The 26,831-nt window shown below is 45.5% G+C and overlaps 1 protein-coding gene across 2 annotated transcripts in view; it reads left to right on the top strand.

Moving 5' to 3' along the window:
- Nucleotides 1–18,898, top strand: part of SFMBT2 (Scm like with four mbt domains 2) — a 124,212-nt gene extending 105,314 nt beyond the window's left edge. For both annotated transcript variants that reach the window (XM_064442594.1, XM_064442603.1), the window contains 5 exons: nt 5,168–5,343; nt 6,882–7,054; nt 8,837–9,085; nt 9,274–9,402; nt 11,450–18,898. In XM_064442594.1, coding sequence (XP_064298664.1) covers nt 5,168–5,343; nt 6,882–7,054; nt 8,837–9,085; nt 9,274–9,402; nt 11,450–11,590 — 868 coding nt within the window. In that variant the 3' untranslated portion in view covers nt 11,591–18,898. The remainder of the gene's footprint in view (nt 1–5,167; nt 5,344–6,881; nt 7,055–8,836; nt 9,086–9,273; nt 9,403–11,449) is intronic.
- Nucleotides 18,899–26,831: the final 7,933 nt, after the last annotated feature.

Below are 26,831 nucleotides of genomic sequence, written 5' to 3'. Positions count from 1 at the left end.
AGGCTGTGAGCCTGACATTGCTGGGAATGGTATTAGGCAAATCCTTCTGGAAGCCATTTCCAAGAACATGCAGGACCAATAGGTGACTGGTAAGAACCAGCATGGATTTAGGAAGGGCGAGCTGCACCTGATATGGTAACTGGTTTGACGGTTGAGGGAAGTTATTTACGTTGATTTTAGCAACGCATTCAACACAGTCTCCCATAGCTTCCCTAGAGCCGAGATGTGGCTTGGACGTACGTGTGGTGAGTGGGAAGTTGGCTGGACAACTGGCTGGAAAGAAAACTCCAAAGGGTTGGGATCAATGAGGTGAAGTCCAGGTGGCAGCCAGTTATTAATGGTGCTCTTCAAAGGCCAGTACAAAGCAACAGCTTGTATGATCTGGTTTGTCTTGCAGGTCAGCTCTGCCACATACTTCTGGAGGCCCTGCAAGTGTGAGTTAATGTGATCAGGTGGCCTTCTGTGCCAGATATTGGAGATAGAAATCATTAGCACTAGTGGAATGACTTAAACTCTTTCCATAACCAGGTGGAGAATTAACAAACCATGTCCTTACAAGCAGGACAATTCCGGGGCCCTTTCTGAATCCTGTCTTTGAGAGTACAAAACGTCACTGGATGATTAAACAGCTTTGGAGGAAAATAACTACTACATTTTTATTGATTTTACCTAGACTAGGATTATTCGAAAAAGCCTTGGTATTCAAGATACACTGAGTAGATTCAAGGGTATCAGGGTTTTGATTAAAACGGCAGGGTTTTCTGTCGTTGGCAGTCGGAATGGCTCATACAGGCAGAGTCTGATTCAAACACGATGAAGTGGACGTTAGACAATTTCTGCTGCTGTACTGGTAAATTGCTTCTGGTAGATCCAGTGCAGAGAGATCTTGGTTTTGTGCTGTGAGTAGCTAGTGTTTCCTGGAGATTTCTCATGTTTGGCAGACTTTAATTTAGCAAGACAATTTGGACATTTCTTACAAAAGGAGTTTTTGGTCCCCTGAAATTAAATTGAGGCTTTACGCCACTGAGTTGTTCAAAGTAGTCTCAAGGATTGTCAGAGCAGTGGGCTGTATCCTTATGATGAGACTTTTGAAAATGAGGGTAGTCTCAGAGTTCTTGCTGTTTGAAGTGCCTTCAGCACAAGGCCTTTCATGTCGACACACAATGGTCCCCAGCTGGAGCTCCTAGAAGACATCTTGTTCTCATGAAACTGATTTGTTTTATCACCAAATGAAGCTTCAACAGGAGAATGATATTGCCAGCAAAGTGCTATCAGCTTACTATTGTTACTCATGGATCAGCAAAGATCCTCAGTATATTTTCCTGCACCTGGAGAGGAACAACCCCATGGACTGGTACTGGTTGGGGTTGACCTGCTGGAAAGGGGTGCTGTTGAGAAGCACCTGGGGGTGCTGGTGGGCAGCGAGGTGACCCTGAGCCAGCACCGTGCCCTTGGGGCCAAGGAGGCCAGTGGTGCCCTGGGGTGCATGAAAAGGAGTGTGGCCAGCAGGGTGAGGGAGGTTCTCCTCCCCCTCTGCTCTGCCCCAGTGAGGCCACATCTGCAGGGCTGCGTCCAGTTCTGGGCCCCCCAGTTCAAGAAGGGCAGGGAACTGCTGGAGCAAGGCCAGCGCAGAGCTGCCAAGGGGATCAGGGGCTGGAGCATCTCCCTTGTGAGGAAAGGCTGAGAGACCTGGGCTTGTTCAGCCTGGAGAAGAGAAGGCTGAGGGGGGATCTCATCAGTGCCTATAAATACCTGAAGGGTGGGTGTCAGGGGGATGGGGCCGGGCTCTTTTCAGCGGTGCCCAACGCCAGGCCAAGGGGCCACGGGCACAAGGTGGAACACGGGAAGTTCCCCCTGAACATGAGGCCAAACCCCTTTGCTGTGCGGGTGCCAGAGCAGGGGCACAGGCTGCCCAGGGAGGCTGTGGGGTCCCTTCCCTGGAGACATTCACCCCCCGCCTGGACGCGGCCCTGTGCCCCTGCTCTGGGGGTGCCTGCTCCAGCAGGGGGTGGGACGGGGTGATCTCCAGAGGTCCCTTCCAACCCCCACCAGTCTGGGATTCTGTCATTTTTTGTGGAAATAGTTTCAGCCATAAGGGTTTCTCCAGATTTTGGGATCTGAGGCAGAGAAGGAGGGGAGAGGAAAGGAAGATTTCTTTGGCTTTAGCTGAAAAATCTTTTTCAAAAGAACAGTGATTTCTAAGAAAACTGCAAATGTTATGCCTGACTCGACTGTTTCCACGTCCCCAGTGCTGCCATGCTGTGCGTGCAGGTTACTTACTGCTTGAAAGTGATTGGGAAGATAGGAGTCCTGGTATGAAAACATCAATAGGAATATCAGTAGTTGGTAATTTTTTGAGTGATGCTAATGGAAAAGGGTCTTCTGATTATATCCAAAGGAGCTCTTTCCACATGGCTGTTGCAGAACAGCTCAGATTACATTTGGTGGTATTTGTGTTAAAAATCTTTAGTGTGTGAGGAATATGGAAAATATTAGTCGAATCTGGTTTATAGCTGAAAGAGGTGCTGCCAAGGCCAAAATAGTGTAAAAAATATTACTGTGGCCAGTGCTAACACCTTGGGTTATTGAGACTGATTGCTGCAGTCGTGTTGATCTCCATTTTACCATCCATTCTGTTAATTACTGTGTGTATTGCATTCAAACCAGACTGTGAAATCAGTCAGTTGTTCATTTTCCTGGTTTCATCTTTTTCTTTCACCAGGCACGTTAATACAATGGGTCCTTTCTGGGCAGCCAAACACAATAGGAAGCACATAGTTAGAAGAAGTCAGCCATCCTTGAATAATACCCATCAGGCAGCTTTCTTAGCTTTTAAGAAAGAAGATCAAGAGGCAATTTCATTACAGTGCTTTTGCAGGGAAACAAAACCAGATGCAGCCTTTTCATCCTCATAGTGAAAGTCAGAACAAGGACAAATAAATGTAAGTTAAATCCAGACACATCCAGACATAAAATGAGGCATAGGCTCGTAAGGTATATGTACAGGTGCTCCTGCTGCCAGTATTCTTCCAATGTGGAGCCCCTGAGAGGAGGCTGGTGCTTTTCTGGAAGTGATGCTTTAGTCCAACCAAAGTTGTTGGGGTTCAGGTGTAGGTAACACAATGAGATTCTGCAGCCTGTCACAGGAGTCAGACTTACTGGCCTAATGATCTAGGCCGTCATTAAACTTAATGGCTCCTGGAGAAGTAATAAGGGCAGGAGTCTTTTCAAACAGACTGAAAAGAAATAGAAAACGTTTATAAGTACGTACATTTAAATGCCTGTGGAATTTTTTCTTTTGTCATTAAGTATAGCCAAACCCCCTTTAGCTAGTCTGCCTGTGCAGCTATTTCAGTGGGAAACTGGGATAATGGCACTCTGTATCTGGAAGGAACACTTTTCCATTTTACGTCATCCGTCCTGGTCTGTTGGGGTGCATGAAGAGTTGGCTAATTAAGTCATTCATTTATTCATTCATTCATTCATTCATTCATTCATTCATTCATTCATTCATTCATTCATTCATTCATAAGGAAAAATGAATCCAGGATTGTCTCTATGACCTGGGGTCCTTGGTCAGGCACCAAATGGGGTATCGGAGCCTGGTGCCTCTCAGAAATGCTCATTTAGGTTCTGGAAGAGTTTTGTGTTGAGGTGATAGTTTGGATCAAGTCTTTTGCAACATGAGGATGGTTGGCCTGGGCTGTTCTGAGACCCAAGTTTCATGTGGGTACCCCTCTATAACACTTAATGTACCACAGTTTCAAACCCTTTTCCCATACCACAGCTTTTCCAGAAAGAGCCTTTGGGACAGAGAGCAGCAAAGGTGGTTTCTCAGTTGCTTTGCGCCACTCAGTAGAGCCTTCAGAGAGGGAATAGGGTCTGGGTGCATCCTGCATATTTTAACTCTCTGGCCACATCTCCTTTGTTTCACCTTCTCCTCCTCTTCCTCATATCTGACTGTCAGCAGCTGATTCCCTGCTAGGGCACTGTGTATCTTAATGCACTTGCAAAAGCTTTGTCTCATTTTTCCTGATGACTGTATCTTTGTCTTTCATTATTTCCCATCCAGTAATCTTTGGCTGTCCCTCCCTCTTTTTCTTTTGTGTGTATTACTTTTCTCTTCTCTAAGCACATTTAGAATGCCTTAGCACCAGGTGCTCGCATGATTGTCTCTTATGTTGCATTCCTCAGGACGCATAAAAGATGTTTTAAAAACCTTATCTCACTGTTTACAATAGCTTGGTGCTGGTGCTTAATAAATTATTGGGATAATTGGTTTTTCAGAGTTCACATCTACAACGTATTACAGCAGGGATGTAACTGTATCTTTCTTAGACATTTATCACTCAGAAACACTTCATATAAAACACTGAAATAAATGTTTTAGTAGCAAATGGGTAATGAATTTAAGACAAACCTTTCACTGCAGCATTCCCTGTAGGAATCGCAGTTTTTAAGGCCTGTTCCTTCAGACCCGTTAAATGACTCAAGAGACTTCTGATTAGTTCCTCAGGTCTTGTACTGCCCCCATCTCATAGCAGCGAAGTCATCTGGTCTCCGTATGGCAAACAATCCAGTTTCACCCAGATACAGCCACAGCTGGCGCAGTGAAACTGGGGGTTCTTGTGAGCTGGAATGTGATGTGAGAGCTGCCTCAAGAAAGATGGCAATGGAGAAGACCAGAGGTTTATTGGGGGCTTATGGAGACATTCTCCAGTGCAGCCCACATACAGGGTGGTGACCAGAAAGCTCTGCAAGCCATATAAGCTTCTCATTGCAGATCAATATATGAGGAGAGACTACGTCTGTCTCCCCCAAGCTTTGCATCAGCTCACAGTACGGGCATGCTGTCCTGTGTAGTAGCCTCACCAAGCCTACTGTGATGTTTTTTCCATCTCTTGCCATATCTACAGGTATAACCAGTCTGCACATGCATTCCTCCCCAGTCACGTCCACATCTCAGCTTCCAGGATCATTTCACTGTTTTTCCTTCCTCAAGTCCACCTGAAATGGAGCCACTAAACTAAGTAAAACTATTCTGCCTGCTTTCACAAGAGAGAGACTCTTCCAAAAGTCATGAGGGAAGATATATCCCCAACAGAGGAGAGTCTGGTCTGGAGCATCAAAGGACATTGGTGTCATGGGGTCTTGTACTCTTTTCTAGATACAGAGGGAAGACATACAGGGCGACTGTTAAGATTGTGCGAACATCAGATCAGGTAGCGGATTTCTGCAGAAGAGTCTGTGCAAAGTTGGAGTGCTGCCCCAACTTGTTCAGTCCTGTTCTGGTGGCCGAAGTCTGCCCGGAAAACTGCTCCATTCATACCAAAACCAAGTACAGTGAGTATTGGCCAAAATGCTTCTTGTTTCCAGCTGGGAATCAGAGCAGTGGCAGACAGTGCATGAGCTAGTGATGAAGAGCAGGAGGTGTGTAGTACATTAATATTGAGTGGGATTCATCTCATCTAAGAGCAGTTATTTAATCCTGACCAGGCCACCATAGGCTGCCTTAGTATTCTGTACAGAGAAATAGGCACCGTGAGAAAACTCTTCATCTCACTTCATGCTAATATGTCTGGTTGGAAGTCTTGACTTTTCTTCATATGTAAAGTTAATATAAGGAGCACATAAAAGGAACCTGCAGTGGCCAGCTGAGATTTAAAGTGCTACAACTGAGACACCTCATTAGGTGAGATGAAACCTGTCCTACGCAGTGAAGAGTTTCTGGCACACGCACCAGCACAGGCCAGTTTCACGGTGCCAAGGTGCTGGAAGGAATTTGGTAGCATTGACTCTCTGCTCAGAGTGTTTAATATTTAAACATGTTCCTACCTATTCAGGAAGGCTGAAGTTAGGCATGTGTCCAACACTTTTTGTCGTCAATGTTACTGGTATTATCGGATCTGAAACAGATCAGGAGAGTGGAAGTGAGTGCTGTCCTTCGACAAAGGTTGCAAGAAACCAATATGATTGATTTAAACTAATTAGCTTCTGTTTGGTGCCAAAGTAGGAGAAAATGGCTCAGGGAGATGTTCAGATCACTGAATATAGGTGTCTGTATAAGTCTACACCTAAGCTAGGCTCCTAGCTCCCACTGGTAGCAAATGGAGAGCTGGAGGAGTACAGCTAGGGGAACTCCAGCTGTACTCATCTCAAAGTTGAAGGTTGTATGTGGCAGAATGAATTGTTCTTCAAACCTCCAGTGATTTGATAAAAAGCTTGATTCAGCAACAAACTTCGACATGGGTGCCAAGTACCATTTTAGATGTCCCAGGATACCCTACCTGGTGAAGGGCAGAGTATCTGTCAGCCCCAGAGGATGCTGTAGAGCATGTCAAAAGGCACCTGACCCAAGCCCCTAATGTAAGGTCAGAGGACTCTCACATCCTTAATTTCAGTTTGGGCCTAGAAATATTCCCAGGTAATAAAACCCCATTCCTTCTTGCATTGAACAAACACACACAATCCATGATAGCTGGCCCTCTCCACTCTCTGCTGAAAACATTAGCAACTGAAAGTGTATCTAAGGCTGTTGACCCATGCAGAAAGGCATTAGATCAAATCTGAAACATGCTGGCCTCTCTCCTTCCAAATCACTGCTCAACCTAGTGGAAGCTTTGCCTAAGTACATATTGTAGGGTTAAATTCTGAACTCCTCACTCATCACCAACAGATGCATATACCTAAGAGATGTAACACTCCGCCCTAGTCCAAGATGGCATATTTACACTGGTCATTTTTTCCAAATCAGGGTATTTCAAAGGTCCTTGTAAAAGTGCACCTAGAGCGCAGTACCGAATCAGTAGCAAAAAGCATGCCAAAGTTTCCTTCTGTCAGTGGTTGAAGTTTTTAATGGGTATTTTACTTCATTCTTCCAGCTTATTATTATGGGAAAAGGAAAAAAATAATAAAGCCACCAATTGGGGAAAATAACAACATGAAAAGTGGACACGTCAAGCCAGCCAGACGCAGAAAAAGGCGGAAATCCATCTTTGTGCAGAAGAAAAGGAGGTCGTCAGCTGTCGATTTGAATGCTGCAGGCTCTGCAGAGGTATGTGTTGCACTGGGATCAACCAGCAAAAGCCCTGTGGTGCTTTTTTACCCCATCTCCATCTTCTTTTTGAGGGACTTCTCAGCAAACCCTAACACTTCTATTTTTGAATCCCTCCTTGCTACTCTGTTCTTCTAAGATGAGAGTGGTTTTACTGGGACACTCTGGGGACTTTTACCCTTCTCCATTCTAGGTTTAGCAAATAGAGTTTTTGCTTTCATCTTCATAACACTCACTAGCTAACGTGCTGTCTAATATTATATCTTTGTGTACTTCCTTACATGCCTGTAGGCAAGCAGATGAGCCTGTTAGATGCTTTTTGCAGCATCTAGCAGAGCGAAGGAGGACTGTGATCCATGTCTAAGATCTCAAATACTATAATAAATAATAATAACTCTCAGGCCATTATGGTTTCAAGGGCTTTTATTTTTTCATTAACCTTTCGTAATATTTTTGGTTCACAACATCAAACAATAGAAGTTCTAGAAGCTTTAGAAAACAAGCAAATGATGTGTGCCCCAAGTATATGGTATTTGAGGCCTCAATCTTTCTAGTATGCTGTGTAACATGATGGGATCCCAGCTTCTGCACTGATTTCTCTCCAAGTGCAACCTGGAGACAACTGTATGGACCGTTCCCAGGTGGTTTTCCCATGATAGCAACAACAAAGTTCACGTGTGGTTTCCCTTCCTCAGCTGAGTGCCAGTGATTGCTGCTTAGTGCAATGTGAAATAAAACTGATTTACTTAAATTCCCTCTACTTCAGCTGGAGGGGGATATTTTAGGCAGCTTTCAGTTGATTGCTTGCATCTTCATGACTTGGTCCTCATTTAGGTGTAGTTCTGCTTCATTTCCTTAGATTATACCCACTTCAAAGGAATTTAAATGAAATAAACTAATGTTAAGCCTAAATCAACCATTAGCCAAGTTTTTTGACCTTTCAGCCAATGTAACTAACTTTGTCTAAAATCGCTCTTTCACTTTAGACCTGAGCATATGGCTTGGATGCATGCTCACCCTTTGATCAGAGCTATGCTGTCGAAGCCATTTGGGCCACTTATGTCTATATAATGTTCAAAATACAGTTTCCATCAGTTGGTGTGTGCTTGCAAACTGTGTGACAGAAATAAGAAGAATCTGGTATAACATCCTTTAAACTGAAATTTGTGCTTCACCTTCAGCAGTTAGGTGTTCAGCTGAAAGCAGGGAAATCTGGGTGAAAGCATCTGTCCTGGGTTTTACAGAAATGCCAGCTAAGAAACCAAGTGCAAGTATGCACTTGTACATCTAACTGTTTTTAAAAAGCACCAGAATTTCCTTCCTTTCAATATCAGTGACATCCATGACAACTTGAAGCAAGGTGAAGGTTTAAATTCAAGGCTATTTCTGATTTGATTTCATCTCAAGCAACCGGAGTTTCACTTTATCCTTTTAGTATTTTCCATTTCCCCCTTTCATGCACATCTGCAGTGGCACAAAGTTTGAGACACAAGCCCAACAGAGGAGCATTTCATGCCAGATGAGTTATTGCTGTTGACCTTTTGTAAGACACAGAAGAAGGATTTGTCCACCATGGCTTTTTTTTTTCTTCTACATTTTGTAACAAACCTAAGTTGAGGACTAATCTATTTAGCACTGGAATGAAATGAGATAATTTGGTTAAAATAAATGTTACCCTGGACCGGCATGCGCACGGGCGTGCTGTTTGACCCAGTGCCTTTCGATTTGCTGCTGGATTAATCTCCGAGCCCGGATGCTGTTTCTCTGCTGGTCCTTGTGCAGGAGAGCGAAGATGATGAGCCGGACGTGATGGAGGATGAGACGGGAAGCGAGGAAACCAGCTCAGAGCTCCGCGATGACCAGACCGATACCTCCTCCGCCGAGGTCCCCTCTGCCAGGCCCCGGCGAGCCGTCACCTTGCGGAGCAGCACTGAGTCGGACAGACCTCCTCCCATGGAGAGAGCCCGACGGAGCCGGAGACCACAGCCCCACTCCTACGGCGAGGCGGAGAAGTGCACCCAAGTCAAGGAAGTGAGTATGCCTGTAGGCTTTCGCTTCCAATTAATAGCAATATTCTTCCTAAATTAACCTTTGACTTAACCTGATCTAATTTAACCTAACCTGAGGAAGTGCCAAGCTTTCCTCATCTGAGCAGGGCATCCCTGCCCTGGTTCTCCACTAAGGGAGTTTTCTTTATGAGAGCTTTTGGGTTTTTGTAGGAGATTAAGCAAGAAGAGGAGGAGAAGCTCATCCTGGACAGCAATCCGTTGGAGTGGACTGTGACTGATGTCGTGAGGTTTATTAAACTGACTGACTGCGCACCCCTTGCGAAAATATTTCAGGAGCAGGTAGAGGTCTTCATGTAACTCTTCTCCTTGGTGCCTATTCACATCACAAAAAAATAATAATAAAAAAAAAAGAGCACCTTGTTGGTTGGGTGCTGAGCTTTGGCAAAGAGATTATGATCAGAGTCTAGACACTGACAGACCAAGCTATAGCACAAGCTTTGGCAAGGCATGGAAGCCCTTGGAAACCTGAGTCAGAGCCTTGCTGGATCCTCAGAGAGACCAGAAACACCCCAGCCAGAGTGCTTCTGAAAAGCAGGAGGTTTAGACCGTTCTTGTTCATGGCAAGATCCACAGCACCATCCTGGTGTCACACGGGCGCCTTGGTGTACCAACAGATAGTGGTTATTTGGTACCTAGCAAGTTGTCTGTCCTGGCCGTGTGGGTTCCATCCTGTTCTAAAATATCAGCCTGGGAAGCAGAAAACTGCTGCTTGAATCCAAAACTGGCTGCCTGAATTTTGGCACCAACACCTAGATGCTCCAAGTATATAGACATCTACTTCCCATCTTCATCCCTGTGAAGATCTGGCGATCAGGCCCTTGGATGATATATTTTTAGGCGATGCCAAGCATCTCCCCATTAAGCACATAGGTTTGCAGGAGCAGAAGCCAATGCGCTTCATCTCAAGTCAGTGTTAACGTGTAAAATTTATATAGAAATAGCCATTCCTTGGCTAATGAGTAACAGCCACAGCTGAAAGTAAAGGGTAGCGCTAAGAAATCAAAGTTAGAAAGAAGCAAATGTGGTTAATTAGGTCATAGCTGATGGCAGTCAGTGGTATGGCCAAATGCACATTGAACTATCTCTGATTCTTCACCCTGAATAACTCTGTACCCAGCTACAGCTGGGTACCGTTGAAGTGCAAGTCTAGAGCAAGGCAGAAATACTCCACAGCAAGATGCCTTAGTCGCAGCGTGCTCCAACCATTTGTTAATCAGCCTGGAATAACGCCAGGGCTTGAAAGCCAACCCCGTCTCTCTTTTGCCAAAGAGTTTTATGGGGACTTTAATCAAACACAGATGACTGGAGCTTTTCCTTGTAATTTGCAAGGAAGCTCTGGTGCAATGGGCCATGACATCAAGCTTCAGCGGAAGAAGAACCTGAGCCATGGACAGTCCTGATCAAAGCAGTGCTTAAGGTGTCCAAATCCTCCTTGTGTTTAATTTTACCTAATCAGGGCTGTCATGGGGAGTTTATGTTGCCTGTGAGTTACTGTGCTTTTTCTGCACGTAGACGCTGATCCTCCCTAAGGGGCAAAAAGCAGTTTTGTAGCCTGCTCGTCTGCTTCCAGTCCATTAAAGAATAAAGAGGACTTGAGCTCTTAATTAAGAAGAGGATCATAAAGCCAACAGAAATGCCTAATAAAATAGCTTTTGTCTGGGGTGCTACCTCATGGAGTTTGGTGCATAAATATGCCTGAAGGAAGGATGTGACCTCCAGAGGTCCTTTCCATCCTACACCATTCTGTGACTCTGGGACATTAGAGGCTGCAAGGGCTCCATGTGGTCCAGACCCCTCTGTCTTGGTTCTTCAGCAGCTGAAGTGGAACAAGGCAGGTCCTGTGTGGACCAGGGGACACAGCATGGAGGAAGGCAGACATAAACCTTTGCTGAGCAAATCATGGGCCAGAAGAGGCGGGGGGTCTGACTTGGCAGTGGGACTGGCTTCAGCTTCTCCATTCAGCTCCCTCCTGTGTCTCCTGGTGTGCTCCCTGCAGCCTCCCCCTTGCCTCAGTCCCTCAGTCATAAAATGGGACTAATCAGATCTCCGTGGATGCTGCAGAGTTTCTGTAGAAGATGATCCAGCATTTCAGCAGCTGGAAAGCTTTTCCCAAATTGGGGCAAGGTGAGAGCCTATGAGGCCACACTGGACAACTTCTAAAAAACATGAGGTGCCCCAGAGAAAGGAGATGGGCAGCATCAAAGTGGGAGAAAAGGGCAGAGGACAAAACCGTCTTTAATTTTGGGGGCTTCTCCAGATCTGGTTATGGCTTCTGCCCTCCAGAGCCCACAAAGACAACCATATTCCCTGTCTTTTTCTTCCCCAGGACATCGACGGCCAAGCCCTTCTGTTGCTGACACTGCCCACGGTGCAAGAATGCATGGAGCTGAAGCTTGGTCCAGCCATCAAACTGTGTCACCAGATCGAGCGAGTAAAAGTTGCTTTCTATGCACAATACGCCAACTGACTGCACTTCTCCATTTCTTTCTGTTCTCCTTCTTCTTCCCTCTCTTTTTTAACATTTCAACTTGTTCAAGGGGATTTTTCCCCTATCCGTTTTCTTTTCCAAGAACACATGGGATTGGAAGCACTGGGAATTAATCTGTAGGGAAGAAAAAAAAAAAAACACAACAAAAAACTAGTAACAAATTGAACTAATTTTTCTGTACTTGTAAAGCACACCGAAAGACTGGTGGCATCTCTCCTGTTGAGCCTCGCCAACCTGCTACTCTGTGGTGCAAGGCCAGTACGGATCAGATGCTTTGTTGTTTCTTAAAACAAAGGTACCGTTGGCAGATGCATTCCCAAGGAGAAGGATCGGACATTTCTGGGTGATGATGGTTTGTCTAGGCCAATTTCTGGACATGAACATTTCTTCTAGCCAACCCTGACACACTTCTTTCATATTGAAATGTAAGTGATCATTTGTAGCATCACCTGGGGTTTACTGCAGATTTGATCTTGGTGATCAATGGGCTTTTTTTTCTCCCGCCTCTCCAGTCTTACAAAAGGAAAAAGCGTTGCACCAATCATACGCTGTTTGTTATTCCTGAGTGTTTTATAAAAGAGGACTCAACCCACGGTCTCTGCACGGTATCGGACAAAGCTGCAGCAAACTGACAGGGGGTGCAACAAGACCTATTGCGCAGCGATGCATCCTGAGCTGCGCTGGCTGTGCACAGTAAGCTGAATGTCTCTCTGATTGGACCTGTACAGTACTGATTCTTGTACAGGAACATGCATGAAAGCTTTCATAGTCAAGCCCACCCTCTTAAATCCAAGTCACTTTAAAGGCCTGACTTTGAGCCCCATGGGGTGAAAAAAAAAGCGCTATTTGGATTTAATGATGAGACTGTTGAGTGGATGCTGGTTTCATTTGCACCTTCATGAATCTAGTTGCTAGGTGGGAATAAAAAGCATGAATATTTTCAGGCGTGCGCATGCCACAGTGCTTTAGACCAGCTGAGGATCCAGCCCAATGCAGTCTATATAAAGCCTCCAGATTGTCCCAGTGCCACCCTGGCCAGTGAAACTAGGGGCTTGCTTCATGCCAAGCAGGGTGAGCACCAGGGAGGGTGAAGAGGTGGGTTGGAAACCTTAGGTTTGCCTCGGCTATATTTATAGCAGAAGGATTTCTCATTTACTTTGCTGGGTTATATGACCCCATTAGTCCCACATGCTGAGCCTGAATTTGCTGTAACTCAGCAGAGGTTGGCAGCATCACATTGGTGTAAAATTCTCCCAAAACCAAGAACTGAACTGGGACTGTCTAAATTTTTATCTGACTTCAAGGTGCAAGTGAATCTCTCCTAAAAAAGTGAATTGAATGGTTCATGCTGAGATTTAGCCTGATTTCATAGGAAACCACTGACTTCAGCAGGCTTTTGTCCTCCAACCATAGAGTCCTGTTCCCTGGCCTCAGGGAACCCGCCTTGGAAATTGTGCACAGCTCTGTTACAATGCTGTGATGCCAAAGCCCACTCCATGGAGACCTCTTCAAAGAGAAATGCCATTTCTAGCCCTAAATCTGAAGGCAGCACTTATGGCCAGATAGCCCCCGCCTCAAGCACTTGCCATATGGTGACAGCAAACTTGGATCAGATCATCCTGCTGACCACCGTGTGCTCAGAAAAACCTACTGACCAACACCAGGCTACAGCTGCTGCTTTCTCCTTCATCAATTTCCTTGTTAAGTTCTCTGCATTAAGGAAGGAAAGACTCAGAAATAAATACTCTGGACTGCATCTGTATCTGCCCTAGGGCATGTGGTAGGCAAGAAGTATTGACTCTGTTTGCCATGCATCCCTGGGGACTTTCTAGTCTCTCTTTCAGTGAGTTTCCTGATTTGCCACTGAGGAATGTGATGGGTGCAGCCGCTGCAGGCTGGGCCAGATCCTGCCAACTCCTGAGACTTCATCAAAAAATTTCCTTACATGGGAGATCAGCAGGATTGGATCCGTTCTCAGCTGTTGTCTTGTACTGAGGATCTTGTCTGAGTTTTAATCAACTGAAGGGAAAAGTAGTCACTGCTGCATCAAATGGTTTTCTTTTGTTTCTCAGAAATCCAGGAATAGAGTTCCGTAGTGGTGCTGACATTCAAAAACTAGGTTTTAGACTGGATTTCCTACTGATAGTATCAGTGGACTGTGTCCATGCAGCTGGTTTGATAAATGCTTTGGATCCCTCTTAGGGTCCCCTACAAATGTTTCATCTCTGAAGACAAAAGGATTGTGTCCCACAAAATGAGAGCACAGGTGAGAAAAACAGGGAGGGTGCTTCTCCCAGCTCCTCCTTGCTTCAGCCCGGTCCTTCCAATGGCTGGTATGACATCTGTCAGCAGGAGAGAGCTCCTAAAAGACTGCTGTTGGGAGAACTGGCATATGAGGACATTTCAAGGAAGGGAAGCAGAATGGCTGTTTGCTAAAGAGCATCCCAGCACTGATCCTGTACTTACCACATCCACCTTCTTCTCAGCATCCTTTGCTGGTCTTGGAGCTTCTGGCCACTGGGATTTGTCAGAGACATTTAACGCTTCTGGGACACATTGCAAAAATGTCATTGTTTTCTTCATCAACCTTGTAACTGTAGATATTCCTATGGCAGCTAACTACTCACGGAGGCACAGTCGGGGAGCAGCCAGCTGCAGACCCTGAGAGCAGCCAGCTCTGTTGTTGGCCAGGCAGAGGATGGGTGAAACGTTGAACCCAGCACATAGGAGTCTTTACTGATTGTTCAGGGAAGTTAAATCGTATTTAAAACTAACCTATTAAACAAAACAAACAAACAAAAAGAGTTTTAATTTTAGCTTGCGCCGGCTCTTTTATTTCCTCAGGTTTCTCTCTCCTCACCATTTGTCTTTCAATTTATTGTTCTTCAGTGTTGTCTCATTTATCATTCTCTGTCCTTGTGGGGAAGACAATAACCTGAAATCTTTATCCTAAAATTACCTTGAGTGGTAAATTCTGTATTATTTCTTTTAGTCTACAGGTTGGGAAGAAGTAGGGGATTGGGCTACTGTTGTCTGTTGCACTGATTGCCTTCCAGAAAAGCTGGAGCGGAACTTCTTAGACAATGTCCTAAGCAAGTGGAAAATGGACTGTGTGTAGTTTAACTGGACAGTGTGCTTGGATTGTCACTTACAGCTTGAGCAGAGATCAGAAGGAACTACTTACTCTTGCCTGGACTTCATTTCAATTCTGGAACATTAGCAAGGCTTGGGAGTAATGTACTTCAAAGGAGATGTTGGAAACCCGATCTTGCTTGGGTAAAATATCACTTTACTTTACAGTGTAAAAGTATAAGCCACTGGAAGTTTTTTGTTTGTTTGTTTGGTCCAGCCCTGGTTCTGAGTTAAATTCAGAGCTGGCACAACTTCACAGTTACACATATGACATTGGTGAAGCCGCATCTTCTCCCCACCCTGTTCTGAAGTTGACATCCAGGCCTGAGGTTTATTGTGTTATCAGCTACAAAAGGCCACCACTGTGAAGTGCTGAACTCATGATTATCCAAGATGGTTACCAAGGGCAGAGGAGCAACCCTGCTGTTGCTTTTGGGCTGTTGGATGCTGAACTTAAGCACATTCACACAGACCACTTTGATCCCACAAGAAGGTTGTGCAGGCACCTGTTATTGGCCTCTGCAGCCGTAAGACCAAGGATGGGCATTTCTGGAGCAAAAGTAGGGAGCTGAAGGGTGTGTGGTACCTGCCCATCTTCATCTGCACTGGCTTCTTTTGAGCTTGCACTCAGTTGAGCAGATCCATGGGCAGGTCCCTGCTCCCTTCCCAACCCCCTCAGCACCTACCTTGACTGAATCAGCCAATTCCCAGTCTGCAGGACCAAAGCATCAGTCTCTGAAATTGGGTTAAACATTAACTTAGGGGAGTGTCCATGATTCCCTGGCTGGTTGTCATGCCTTCCTCCTGCTATCAGGGACGCTCCTCTCCCACCTTGAAGAAAAACACTGTCTTTGGTTTCAGAGCTCTTCTTCCCTTTCCAGCTTGAAAAAACAGCTCCACAATCTCATTTTTTTCTCAGTGCCAGGATGACCAAACCCTGGCTTTTTCTACCTCTCAGAGGTGTGATGGTCTCTCAGCTCTGAGAAGGATTTCGGGGTCTCCAGCTTAACCATATGTTATAGCCCTTGATAGATTGGTCCTGCAGGGTGCAGAAGACCTCCTAAAAATGCTGTGTGCCCTCAGTAACCACTGAAATCAGGGCAAATGGTTACATGCCCTGTCCTTAGTGAAGCATCTAGCTCACACTGTCAGAGGTATTTGAATGTCTGCTAGGATTTACAAAGTTTCTTACTAAGTTAGATGCCTAAACCCCATTAATATTCCACTCTGGGTAAACAGCTAGTTTGCCTTAAACTGGAAAGTCACCATTCCTTGGCTTTAACCTTCAACCTTTTGCAGTGCCCAGTCATGTGGTTGGAGGAAACACCATCTCAGCTCTTTGAAGGCAAACCAGACACTGTTGAGCTGCCATAACCAACTGTTAGTCACCTGCCTCGGTCTTTTAAGGGCACAAAATTGAATTTGGCAGAGCTGTAGTGCCATCTCAATGTTTTAGAAGCTCCGTACCATCAGGGCATTTCAAATACTTCTTGCTTTTCTGGTGCAGTGTGAGAAATTATGAACTCAGGCTGTTCCTCTCATTTCCAAATTCAAGTGCCAAAAGAGAAGAACATGCTGCAACTGAACACCATTAAAACCAGCTTTATTACATGTTGATAAATATAGTCTCAAGGGCTCCATTTTGGTGCTAAGATATGTCACGCTGCATTTTCCATTGCTTGGGATTACAAAGCTGATTCCCTGCTCCAGGAAATATTTTCTGTGATCAGCAATGTCTTAAGCATTAGGATTTTTTTTTTCTTGTGGCTGTAGATTTTTTTAACTCAGATACGCTCAACAAATACCCCCACCCCAATCGTGAGTTTTGGAGAAGTTTTATACAGTATATTTATGTAAAAACTCTTTCAAAATGTGGGTGCATGTATATTTTCCCCTCAAAAATACTGTTCATCACATCAGCTGACCCAGAACTAAGGGAATCTGTTGCTCAGGATTTGGTCCAGAAGTAACTGAGTTAGTGGAAGGGCCCTCATAGATGTGTGGGTAGGGAGACCAGGTCTTCACCAAATCTGTTCACTTAGAAGTCAAAAAGTGTGCAGTTAATTAACATAAAATTTAAATCCCTCCTTCTCCTAGCAGGCAGAAATCCAGCTGAAATCTGCCAGGCTTAACAAGAGAGGGCTTGTGTCCTTAGGTGCTCATGAACTCCAAAAAAAAAAGGAGCAGAAGCATTTAATATTCTCATTTATTCTTTGATACAATATTCCAGCAAAAAATGAAAATTATCTTAATGACTGCATTTAGAATATGAGCCAGTCATCAAAGATGGGAGTTTTACAGCCCGGTAGTCCTTCAAATGTCAGCTGTCCTGCAGAAGAAGAGTGTTTTTGCAATGGTTTGGTGCCATGCACTGGAATTCTCTTCCAGAAGCCACATGAACTGTACAAACCCAACATGGCTCATAGTTCTAAATACTCATGGCCTTTCTCTTGTTTTGGTCTTTCATGTGAGTTCTTACCTTGAAAAAGGACTCATGTTCTCATGATTTAAAAGTCCAGCCTCTGTAGTGGCCCATGGCGCAGCATACCAGCAAAATACATTTTTATCCATCATCAAACTGTAGATGACCACAGGAGCATTTTGTTGACAAGCAGTTAGGTCAAGCGCCACTTCAACACCTTGTTGGAGGACTCGTCTGTGCAGCCTGGAGAGCAGATGTTCCCCGCAGCTCACTGAGGAGGGACAGATGTTTCCAGTGATGCTGTTGCTGGGTAGGTCATGTAGCCCAAGGAGCTCAAAGCAGCCACTCGATTGCCATGTGACTACCCACCCACAGATATTCGTGGTCTCGGTGACTGCCAAGGATGTGGGAGAGGGGAGGGAGGGTTTCAGGGAAGGAGAGAGGTTGGAGTTCTGGGCTTGAGATATCTTTGTGGAGAGGGACCTCTCACAACAGGGGAGAAAAGCTATGGCCATGAGCATCATTCCTGAAGGCTTCTCTGAGTCTTTTTCACAGCAAAGATACTTTGAGCCCCAACAGAGGCCAGGTGAGAGGAAGGAAAGAAGCTGGCAATATACTCAGAGTTACAATGCTGAAAGGTTCATATTTTTGTTTTTCTGGTGAGATACAGAGATGTGGCTCAGGTGGCTCCAGGCTCCTTGGCTGGATAGGAGGGAATCAGTCTTTCTTCCTTGTACCCAATTCCTATGCATCTTCTGGGTTTGGGGGCTGGAGAACCTCCTCTTGCACCTTTCAGACCTCCATAGGAAATGTCAGGGGCTAAAACTTGAGCTCTCTCCCATAGAAAAAGGTGATATTTCCCTAAATTCAGGGTGTGGGTCTACAAAACACTCTGTGTTTGATATGACAGAACAAAAATGATCATCCCCAAGTCACCCCACCTGCTTGCTGCTGCTCCAGTCTCACCAGAGATTATGGACATTTTATCTGCTTATAAATGTATGCATTAAATTTCCTAATCCCTGTTCTGCCAAACCTGGTCAGGATGTGCCAACACATGTGGTTATTCCAGCAGCCTTCACCTTCAGGGACCTGCTTGCTAGAAAACGCTCACCTGGGGAACAGTATCATAACAGTTTCATGTACACAGGCAGGGGTGTCAGGTACAGCCAAGCATTTGCTGCAGTAGGGCAGAGGTGAATGTCTCAAGTGCAGGCTTTGAAGGGAGTTGAGTCTCCTCGTGTACCTTGGTAGGACAAGGCAAGCACTTACACCCTCCTGTCTCTTCTGGAACATCAGAAATTAGCTCCACAACCAGCAGTACGGTCCATTCGTGGTGATGCACGTTGGAACTTTTGAATTGTTTTGCATTCCAGTTTGTATTGAAGATTTGATTCAAACTTTGTGTATATAATACCTTTGGTGTGTTACAATTATATATGTATGTATATACATATATGTATATATATGTGTGTGTGTATATATATGTGTATATATATACATATAAATCAATCAATGCTGGTGTTTTTACTTTTTAAATTTCACAGGGCAAAGGGCATGTTGTTAGTTTGCTGTAAGATTCTATTCTGTATATATGTTTTCATGTAAATAAGTGAAAATCTATATTCAGAGTTATATTTTAATTTTTATTCAAAATTAAATAAATCCCCTTTTTACTTGAAACAATTGTAAGCCACATTGTTAATAAAGTAACAATAAATCACATCTCTATCGAGGGCGGTTTTTTGTTTGGCTGTGCAGTGGGTGTTGTGTTTTGATGTATTTGGTTCACCCCTGGGGAGGTAAGGTGAGAAAGCCATCTGCTTGGCTTCACTGCTAAAACCTACTTATCTCCGTCTTGAGTGACCTCATGCATCTTCTAGGACAGGCCACTCTGAATTTGTCCCTTGCAGTGTTAGACACTGAGGCATCACTGGAGGCTCCTGCTTTGTCCCAGAGGGAAGCCTGCAGTAAGCTTTATGATGGCCAAATCAAATTGCCCTAGTGAAGTGCCTTTCTTCAGTGCCTTTGGAGGACATCTAGAACAGGTGAACTCTTTATAATAGGAGAGGATGAACCTAAGCCAGTAGGCAGTCTATATGGATGGGTATAGATAGATGTTAGCTGTGGTTGCATCCCTCAGAGCATAATGGACACGCAACGGTATGACTTCCAGACAGCGTGGGTTCCTGTCCAAGCATAGATGTGTCTCCACATCTGTGTGCCCTGCCTGCTCCACACCCCAGCCCTGATGAATGTGCCCAAGCTGCCTGGACCACAGTCTTGCCTTCAGTGTGCCCCCAAACCTCCAGGGAGGTGCTGCATTAAAAGGAGTGTGGCCAGCAGGGCGAGGGAGGTTATTGTCCCCCTCTGCTCTGCCCCAGTGAGGCCACATCTGCAGGGCTGCGTCCAGTTCTGGGCCCCCCAGTTCAAGAAGGGCAGGGAACTGCTGGAGCAAGGCCAGCGCAGAGCTGCCAAGGGGATCAGGGGCTGGAGCATCTCCCTTGTGAGGAAAGGCTGAGAGACCTGGGCTTGTTCAGCCTGGAGAAGAGAAGGCTGAGGGGGGATCTCATCAGTGCTTATAAATACCCGAAGGGTGGGTGTCAGGAGGATGGGGCCGGGCTCTTTTCAGCGGTGCCCAACGCCAGGCCAAGGGGCCACGGGCACAAGCGGGAACACGGGAAGTTCCCCCTGAACATGAGGCCAAACCCCTTTGCTGTGCGGGTGCCAGAGCAGGGGCACAGGCTGCCCAGAGAGGCTGTGGGGTCCCTTCCCTGGAGACATTCACCCCCCGCCTGGACGCGGCCCTGTGCCCCTGCTCTGGGGGTGCCTGCTCCAGCAGGGGTGGGACGGGGTGAGCTCCAGAGGTCCCTGCCAGCCCCCACCAGTCTGGGATTATGTGCAACACAGCCTCCCTGGCTCAACCCTCCATAAATGCCAAGCTGCAGGGTTTGGGTGTTCATGCCTGCACATTCTTCCCAGAAGCAGTATGGCAGAACATGAAACAAGGAGATGGTGGGTGGGTGAGGAGACACAAGAGCATCTGAGGACCTTTTAGGAGAGTGACAGGGAGCAGGGTGAAAGACAGGAATGAAGGTAATACAATGAACAACAGGAAAAGAAGGATGTAGTGAGAGAGGAGCTGATGGTAGGACAAGAATGACAGCAGGGCCACAGAACATGGAGTAGACACACAGGAAAAAAACACTTCCCAAGTTAAATGTCAGCCATTGAACATGGGAGAAGCCATCCTGCATTGGTGGAAAAAAGCTCTTTGGAGTCCAGAAGGTGGGCTGCAGAGATAGTGACATGCTTTGCAAAAGAAAACCTTGTATTTCTTAAGTTTCATATAACATTTTCTCTGCCGTTAGAGGCTGTGTTGAGAAGCATTAGTTCCAGCTTTATCAAGTGAGTCATTTTGCCTATCAGACCTCTCAATGGCATCCTCAGCCCTGCCCAGAATGGCTATATTTGTTGGGCTCGCTTGGCTACTGGGCATTTGCTGTTGCGTTCATCACCCATCCCCTCTGTCCCAGTGAAAGTGGGGTAGTGCACACCTTGAAACAGCAGTATTGCATCCATTGACATGTGCATGGACGAAAGTGAGCACAGAGTCTACAGAATTAGCTAACAAGAAGTCAGACGACCATTGTTTTGATTTTGCTCCATCAAGCACAGTTAGATGTCTCTTGTGGATAAAGCAAAAAGGGAGTAACAAAATTGCTCCTTTCACGGTCCACCGTTTCAATTAGTTCATCAGGGCCACAAGAATCATCCGAGGGCTGGAGCACCTCTCCTATGAAGAAGGGCTGAGAGAGTTGTTCTTCAGCCTGGAGAAGAGAAAGCTGCGGGAAGCCCTTATAGCAGCCTTCCACTACTTAAAGGGGGCTATAGGAAAGATGGGGCAACCTCTTTAGCTAAGCCTGCTGTGACAGGACAAGGGGTTGATGATTTTAAACTAAAGGAAGGTAGATTTAGACTGGCTATAAGGAACAATTTTTTACTCTGAGGGTGGTGAAACCCTGGCCCAGGTTGCCCAGAGAGGTGGTGGATGCCCCATCCCTGGAAGCATTCAAGGTCAGGTTGGACGGGGCTCTGAGCAACCTGATCTGGTTGAAGACATCCCTGCTCACTGCAGGGTGGTTGGACTAGATGGCCTCTAAAGGTCCCTTCCAACCCAAACCATTCTATGATTCTATGATTCTGTCAAGACTGGCTATTCTTTAGCAGGCAAAAATACAACCATAGGCAAGCAAGTGGGTTTAGGGTGATTTACAATAAGACCAAATCACTGGAAAGATTTTTTTTTTTACAGTGTCAACAGTCTTGGGATGGAAATCCTTCTGTGTTAGTCATTATGACACTCTAACTGCAGCCCATGCTTTGGGAAGGACAAAAGTGCAGATAGTCAGAGAAGTGACCTGTCCAAACAGCCTTAAAAATAAAGCACCAGCCCAATGATAGTGATGTGTGTTGACATATGGCTTACTAGACCACAGAAGTCCTCACTGAAAGATGAGGTAGAGAATGGGAAGGATTTATACAAGGAAATAATTCTGAGCTAAGTCTGATGGCTACATAAAACGAAAAGAGCAAAAGCTTGAATGTTTTATGATATTCTTCAGAATACAGAGGTGAAAATAAATCCATGTATCTCCCTGAAGCTTATTACATAGTCATTTAAATGTAATGCAAAGGTCAGACCCTGGTTTTTAAATTTCTGCCCCAGCTCAGGGAAGACATGCTCAGAGCTCTGCAAAGAGCTCTGCATTTTTGAAGAATGTAATGCAAAGTGATTTTAGTAAAACTGGCAAGATATTCCAGCTGAGCTCCTTGAAATTAATGACCAATGCATGAAATATAGTGCCATATATAATTTTGTCAGGGAAAAATGATCTACCAGCCTTGCTTCTGACATCACAGGCCAAGATTTTGAAGACACCTCCATTTTTAGGGTTGCAGTTTTTCATGCACAATTAATTTGGGAAAGATTTCCAGATACATCATCTGATTTGTGGACACAATCGAGCACTCATGTAAGCAGCAGTATGAGCACCAACTACCCTATAAAAAAACACCTACAAAAATAAAGTTGGATTTTCAGGTCTCTGAGGAAACACCATCTTTCTTTTCTGCATACAGAATGAACAAAAAAAGTAGGCAGTTGTATTTCATTCCTAGGGTTTTTAGACTGACTTTCAAGACAAAAAAATATTGCTTTTAATAACCATGTTGTTGCTGTTACTGCTACTTTTGTTAGCATTGTTACTGCTTTTTTAATTTCAACATTTGTGGATTTCAGTGAAATTTGATTATTCCCAAAGTCCCTCTATTGCTACAATATTTACTTAAGAATGATACACCTTTTGCTATAGTGTCTCTACTCAATTACCATAAGTTGATTTTATAACTGAATGTCAACTGAAGTTGTAATTACACTGTCTTCTCTAATAAGTCATAAAATCGTAAAACCAGAGAAAAATAGTGCTGCAGGACACCTTGAGGTGTCAGCTTGGCTGTTTTCCCTCTGTGAGGCAGAACCAATTAGACAAATCTTATTCCTATTTGGCATTTGTTTAACCTGACCCTTGGATGGGTGTCAAAATAAGACCTCCAGCAGCAAGCGATTCCCCAGCACTTCTACAGCATATAAAAAAAAAAATGATGGCATTTGGATGATGAAGCGTAATATTCCCAGGCAAAACCACTCAGCTGATGTTGCCATTGAATGGCCATTTCGTTTTGAAAAGCTCGATATGACTAGTGATCAATGGAGCAATTAATAAAAGTAAAAGCAGAAAAATCACAGTTAAGATGGATTAGATTTCAAGTAAGTAACTGTGATAATAATTTCCATCATGAGTCCTTAGCTGGGGAGGTAGAGCGTATGATCTGGAGGTTACAGCAGACGGTGGCACTACAGTCAACTTCCCTGCCATACCTAGTGCTGTCATCATTGTTATTGTGTCTCTGGATAAGCCATGTCTAGAAATAAAGCTTCGTAACACAGAGTTCCCAGCTTGTGCCCAGGCAACTCAGCAGCCCACTGACACACATCCGCGCTGGCTGAAGAAGGTCAGATCCAAAGCTGCAAGGGCTAGACAGTAGGGTTTGCCCAGCCATTCCTAACAGTGAGTTGGTGAGTCAGGGAAGAGCTGTTAGCCATAAAGAGGAGTAGACGGGCTTGATCGGCAGTCAGTCTCAGCTGCTTCTGCATCAATTGGACACTCTCCCATGCCATTTTAGGGAACGCAATACCTGTGATGGATTCCTTACAGGCATGATAATATGGCATCCTTTAGTGGACAACTCCCACTAGCTAGAGAGAGCTGGGAAGAGCTCTTAGCTCCTGAAAGATCTGCTAGCTCTTGATAATCCTGCTCCAGGTGGGTTTTCCAAGCTGATGGGTCTCTGGGACCTGCCTTTTTCTCCCAGGAGAAGACATTGACTTCTTCCCTGACTCAGCCCAGTGTCATGGTTTTGGCTGGGATAGAGTTAATTTTCTTCACTGTAGCTGGCACAGTGCTGCCTTTTGGACTTAGTATGAGAATAACATTGATAACACACTGACGTTTGGCTGTTGCTGGGCAGTGCTTGTACTATTGTACTAGCCAAGGACTTTTCCAGCTTCCCCTGCTCTGCCGGGTGCACAAGAAGCCGGGAGGGGAAGGGGCACAGCTAAGAGGCCTGATCCAAACTGGCCAAAGGGATATTCCATATCACATGACGTCATGCCCAGTGTGTTAACTGGGGGGAGGCGGCCGGGGCGGGGGCAGTGATCATGGCTTGGGGACCAGCAGCATCGGTCAGTGGGTGGTGAGTGGTTGCATCACTTGTTTGTTTTTTTTCCCCCCCTCCCGAGGTTTCACCTCTCTCTCCCTCCCTCTCTTGTTATTTTCATTTCCATTATATTATTATTGTTATTATTATTATATTACTGTTTTATTTTAATCATTAAATTGTTCCTATCTCAACCCACAAGTTTTCTTACTTTGGCCTTTCTGATCCTCTCCCCCATCCCACAGGGGTGTGTGGTGCTTAGTTGCTGACTGGGGATAAACCACGACACCCAGGATTAACAGAAATCTTTTATTCTCTGACCCAAACAGAGCTTTTAAGATCCCTTTTGTGTTAACATATATAAACCTAAAAAAAGAAATCTCCATATAAGAATCAACATACGTTTTTCATGAAAATGTGGAGTCTGCACATAGCAAAAGGGAGAGTAGTAGAAGAAAAGAGGGAAGGAAAACAAGCAGGTCTGAACCCAACACAAGGGACCTTGACTCCACTCACCACAAAAATTAAGAACAAATATAATTCTCCTGATTTTACTTATATGAGAAAGTAAAGTTTTCTCATATTTGAATGTGTACACACAATTTGAACTAATTTCCCCAAATCAGCTTCTTTTCCGCAGTCTTTCTGAGTGTGCCTATGGCTTTTAGTCACATGCAAAAGCTCTATACCTAACAGATTTATCATATTGGGGCTATTGTAGATAACAGGTTAAAGCCCTGTTGTTTTGGGTGTGGATTGCTCCATTACATAGACTTCTCCTTCCCCTCAGAGTGAGGACGTCACTCGGGTCCTCTTGCTGACATTACCCACACAGCAGCCACCTATTTCTGTGACATTTTCTAGCTGATTGATGTAACTAAGGCAAAAGGGGAGCAACTACTGTTGGTGCATGCTTAGTCTGGGATTTGCTGCTGCGCTATTTCAGATGTGAAATATGCCCACGTGGTGGAAAGCCCACTCTGTCTTTCCATGTGTATCAGCTGGACATACAGAAGAAACAGCCTATCTCTGTAAACCTCCCTCCCACACACGCACACGCATGCAGAGCATTCAGGAGATACTCCCTGCCAAGGCAATTTGCAGTCTTTCATGGTGAAACCTAGCGAAAGGTGAGGACCTTTTCAGAGGAGGAAAGTGTTATCACTTTCATGTACTTGTCACCGAGACCTGGAGACCTTGCAGCAGCCAGAAACCTTGTTCCCACTGGTTTAAGGTGAGATCACACGTGTCTCTAGGGACGAGTGTGCTGGGGGAGATCACCATATCAAAATGCAATCATTACTGTGAAGTTCACTTTTTTTCATAGCTGGAGGAACCCTCAAACATCCAGACTGTAAATCTTTAAGCTTGAGTTTGCACAGGAAACCTGCAAGCTCTGCTGAGCTCCTGGTTGTATGGTTGACGTTAATTGCATTTTAACCAATACAGCTTTCCACTTTACAACCTCCCCAGCAGGAATTTACCTAGCCAAGAATGGCTTGAGCACAGCAGGTCCCCAACTACAATCGGTCAATGCCCTGCTTCTGAGTGCCAGGCCTTTGGCACCTCATTTTCATGCTCTGTCATGAAGATAATAAAGACAAGCACAAAAGGAGAGAAGAGCTGGGAAACTGGACATCATCTGAGGACTGTTCCTACCTCAAAGGACCTAAGCTAGGCTGAATTAAAGCCCTAAAGTATCATCTCATTGGGGGAAAAATCCCTCATTTTGTTCTGTGCTTGTCCGGTATCTAAAAGTGCTGGAGCCTTGGAGCTTGACTTCATTTTTAGCCCATGATATTACAAATAATAAATAAAGAGAATGTCTTCCACCGAGAACTTGGAACAAATTCATAAACCTCTTTCCAGTGGGAAATTCCTGTTGTCTTCTCTCAGCACATTAACCCTTGAGACAGACCAGGATGTCCTTGCCCTTCACACAGCATGGCAGTGAAAAATTGGGAATCATTTTCCCCATTTCCCCTGCTTAAGGGTCTCCAATGCACCTCAAAACCGAACCTAAAACCCTCCCTCTCCATGAAGTGGCTTGGAACACTGTGTCCTGAAGAGAGCAGCTGTGATGGTACCTTGGTCATGGTATTTCTGGGTGAAATCTGAATTTCTGTAAGAGACACTGCAACTGTGGGAGGGCAGTGAAGAAAGGAACCGGTCCAGACCCAAATACTTGTTAACAAAGAGGTGGGTGAAGGAAAAGATTGTGACCACAGATCTCAGAGAAGGTCGTCACCAAGAGGTACAGATGCAGCAATGGCCAAAGCTTGGGATGCATGTGATGGAGGGGTCTGGTCCATATCTAGGGAAGACAGTCTTTCCTTTGACTTTAAAAAGAGCTGGAGCCAGCCAGAATCACAGAATCCCAGACTGGTGGGGGCTGGCAGGGACCTCTGGATATCATCCCGTCCCACCCCCTGCTGGAGCAGGCACACCCAGAGCAGGGGCACAGGGCCGCATCCAGGCGGGGGGTGAATGTCTCCAGGGAAGGGACCCCACAGCCTCTCTGGGCAGCCTGTGCCCCTGCTCTGGCACCCGCACAGCAAAGGGGTTTGTCCCCATGTTCAGGGGGAACTTCCCGTGTTCCAGCTTGTGCCCGTGGCCCCTTGGCCTGGCGTTGGGCACCACTGAAAAGAGCCCGGCCCCATCCTCCTGACACCCACCCTTCGGGTATTTATAGGCACTGATGAGATCCCCCCTCAGCCTTCTCTTCTCCAGGCTGAACAAGCCCAGGTCTCTCAGCCTTTCCTCACAAGGGAGATGCTCCAGCCCCTGATCCCCTTGGCAGCTCTGCGCTGGCCTTGCTCCAGCAGCTCCCTGCCCTTCTTGAACTGGGGGGCCCAGAACTGGCCGCAGCCCTGCAGGTGTGCCCTC

The sequence above is a fragment of the Phalacrocorax carbo genome, chromosome 1 (assembly GCF_963921805.1).
Source record: "Phalacrocorax carbo chromosome 1, bPhaCar2.1, whole genome shotgun sequence".
In the NCBI taxonomy this organism is placed as follows: Eukaryota; Metazoa; Chordata; class Aves; order Suliformes; family Phalacrocoracidae; genus Phalacrocorax; species Phalacrocorax carbo.
This window is presented reverse-complemented; position numbering and strand designations above follow the sequence as displayed.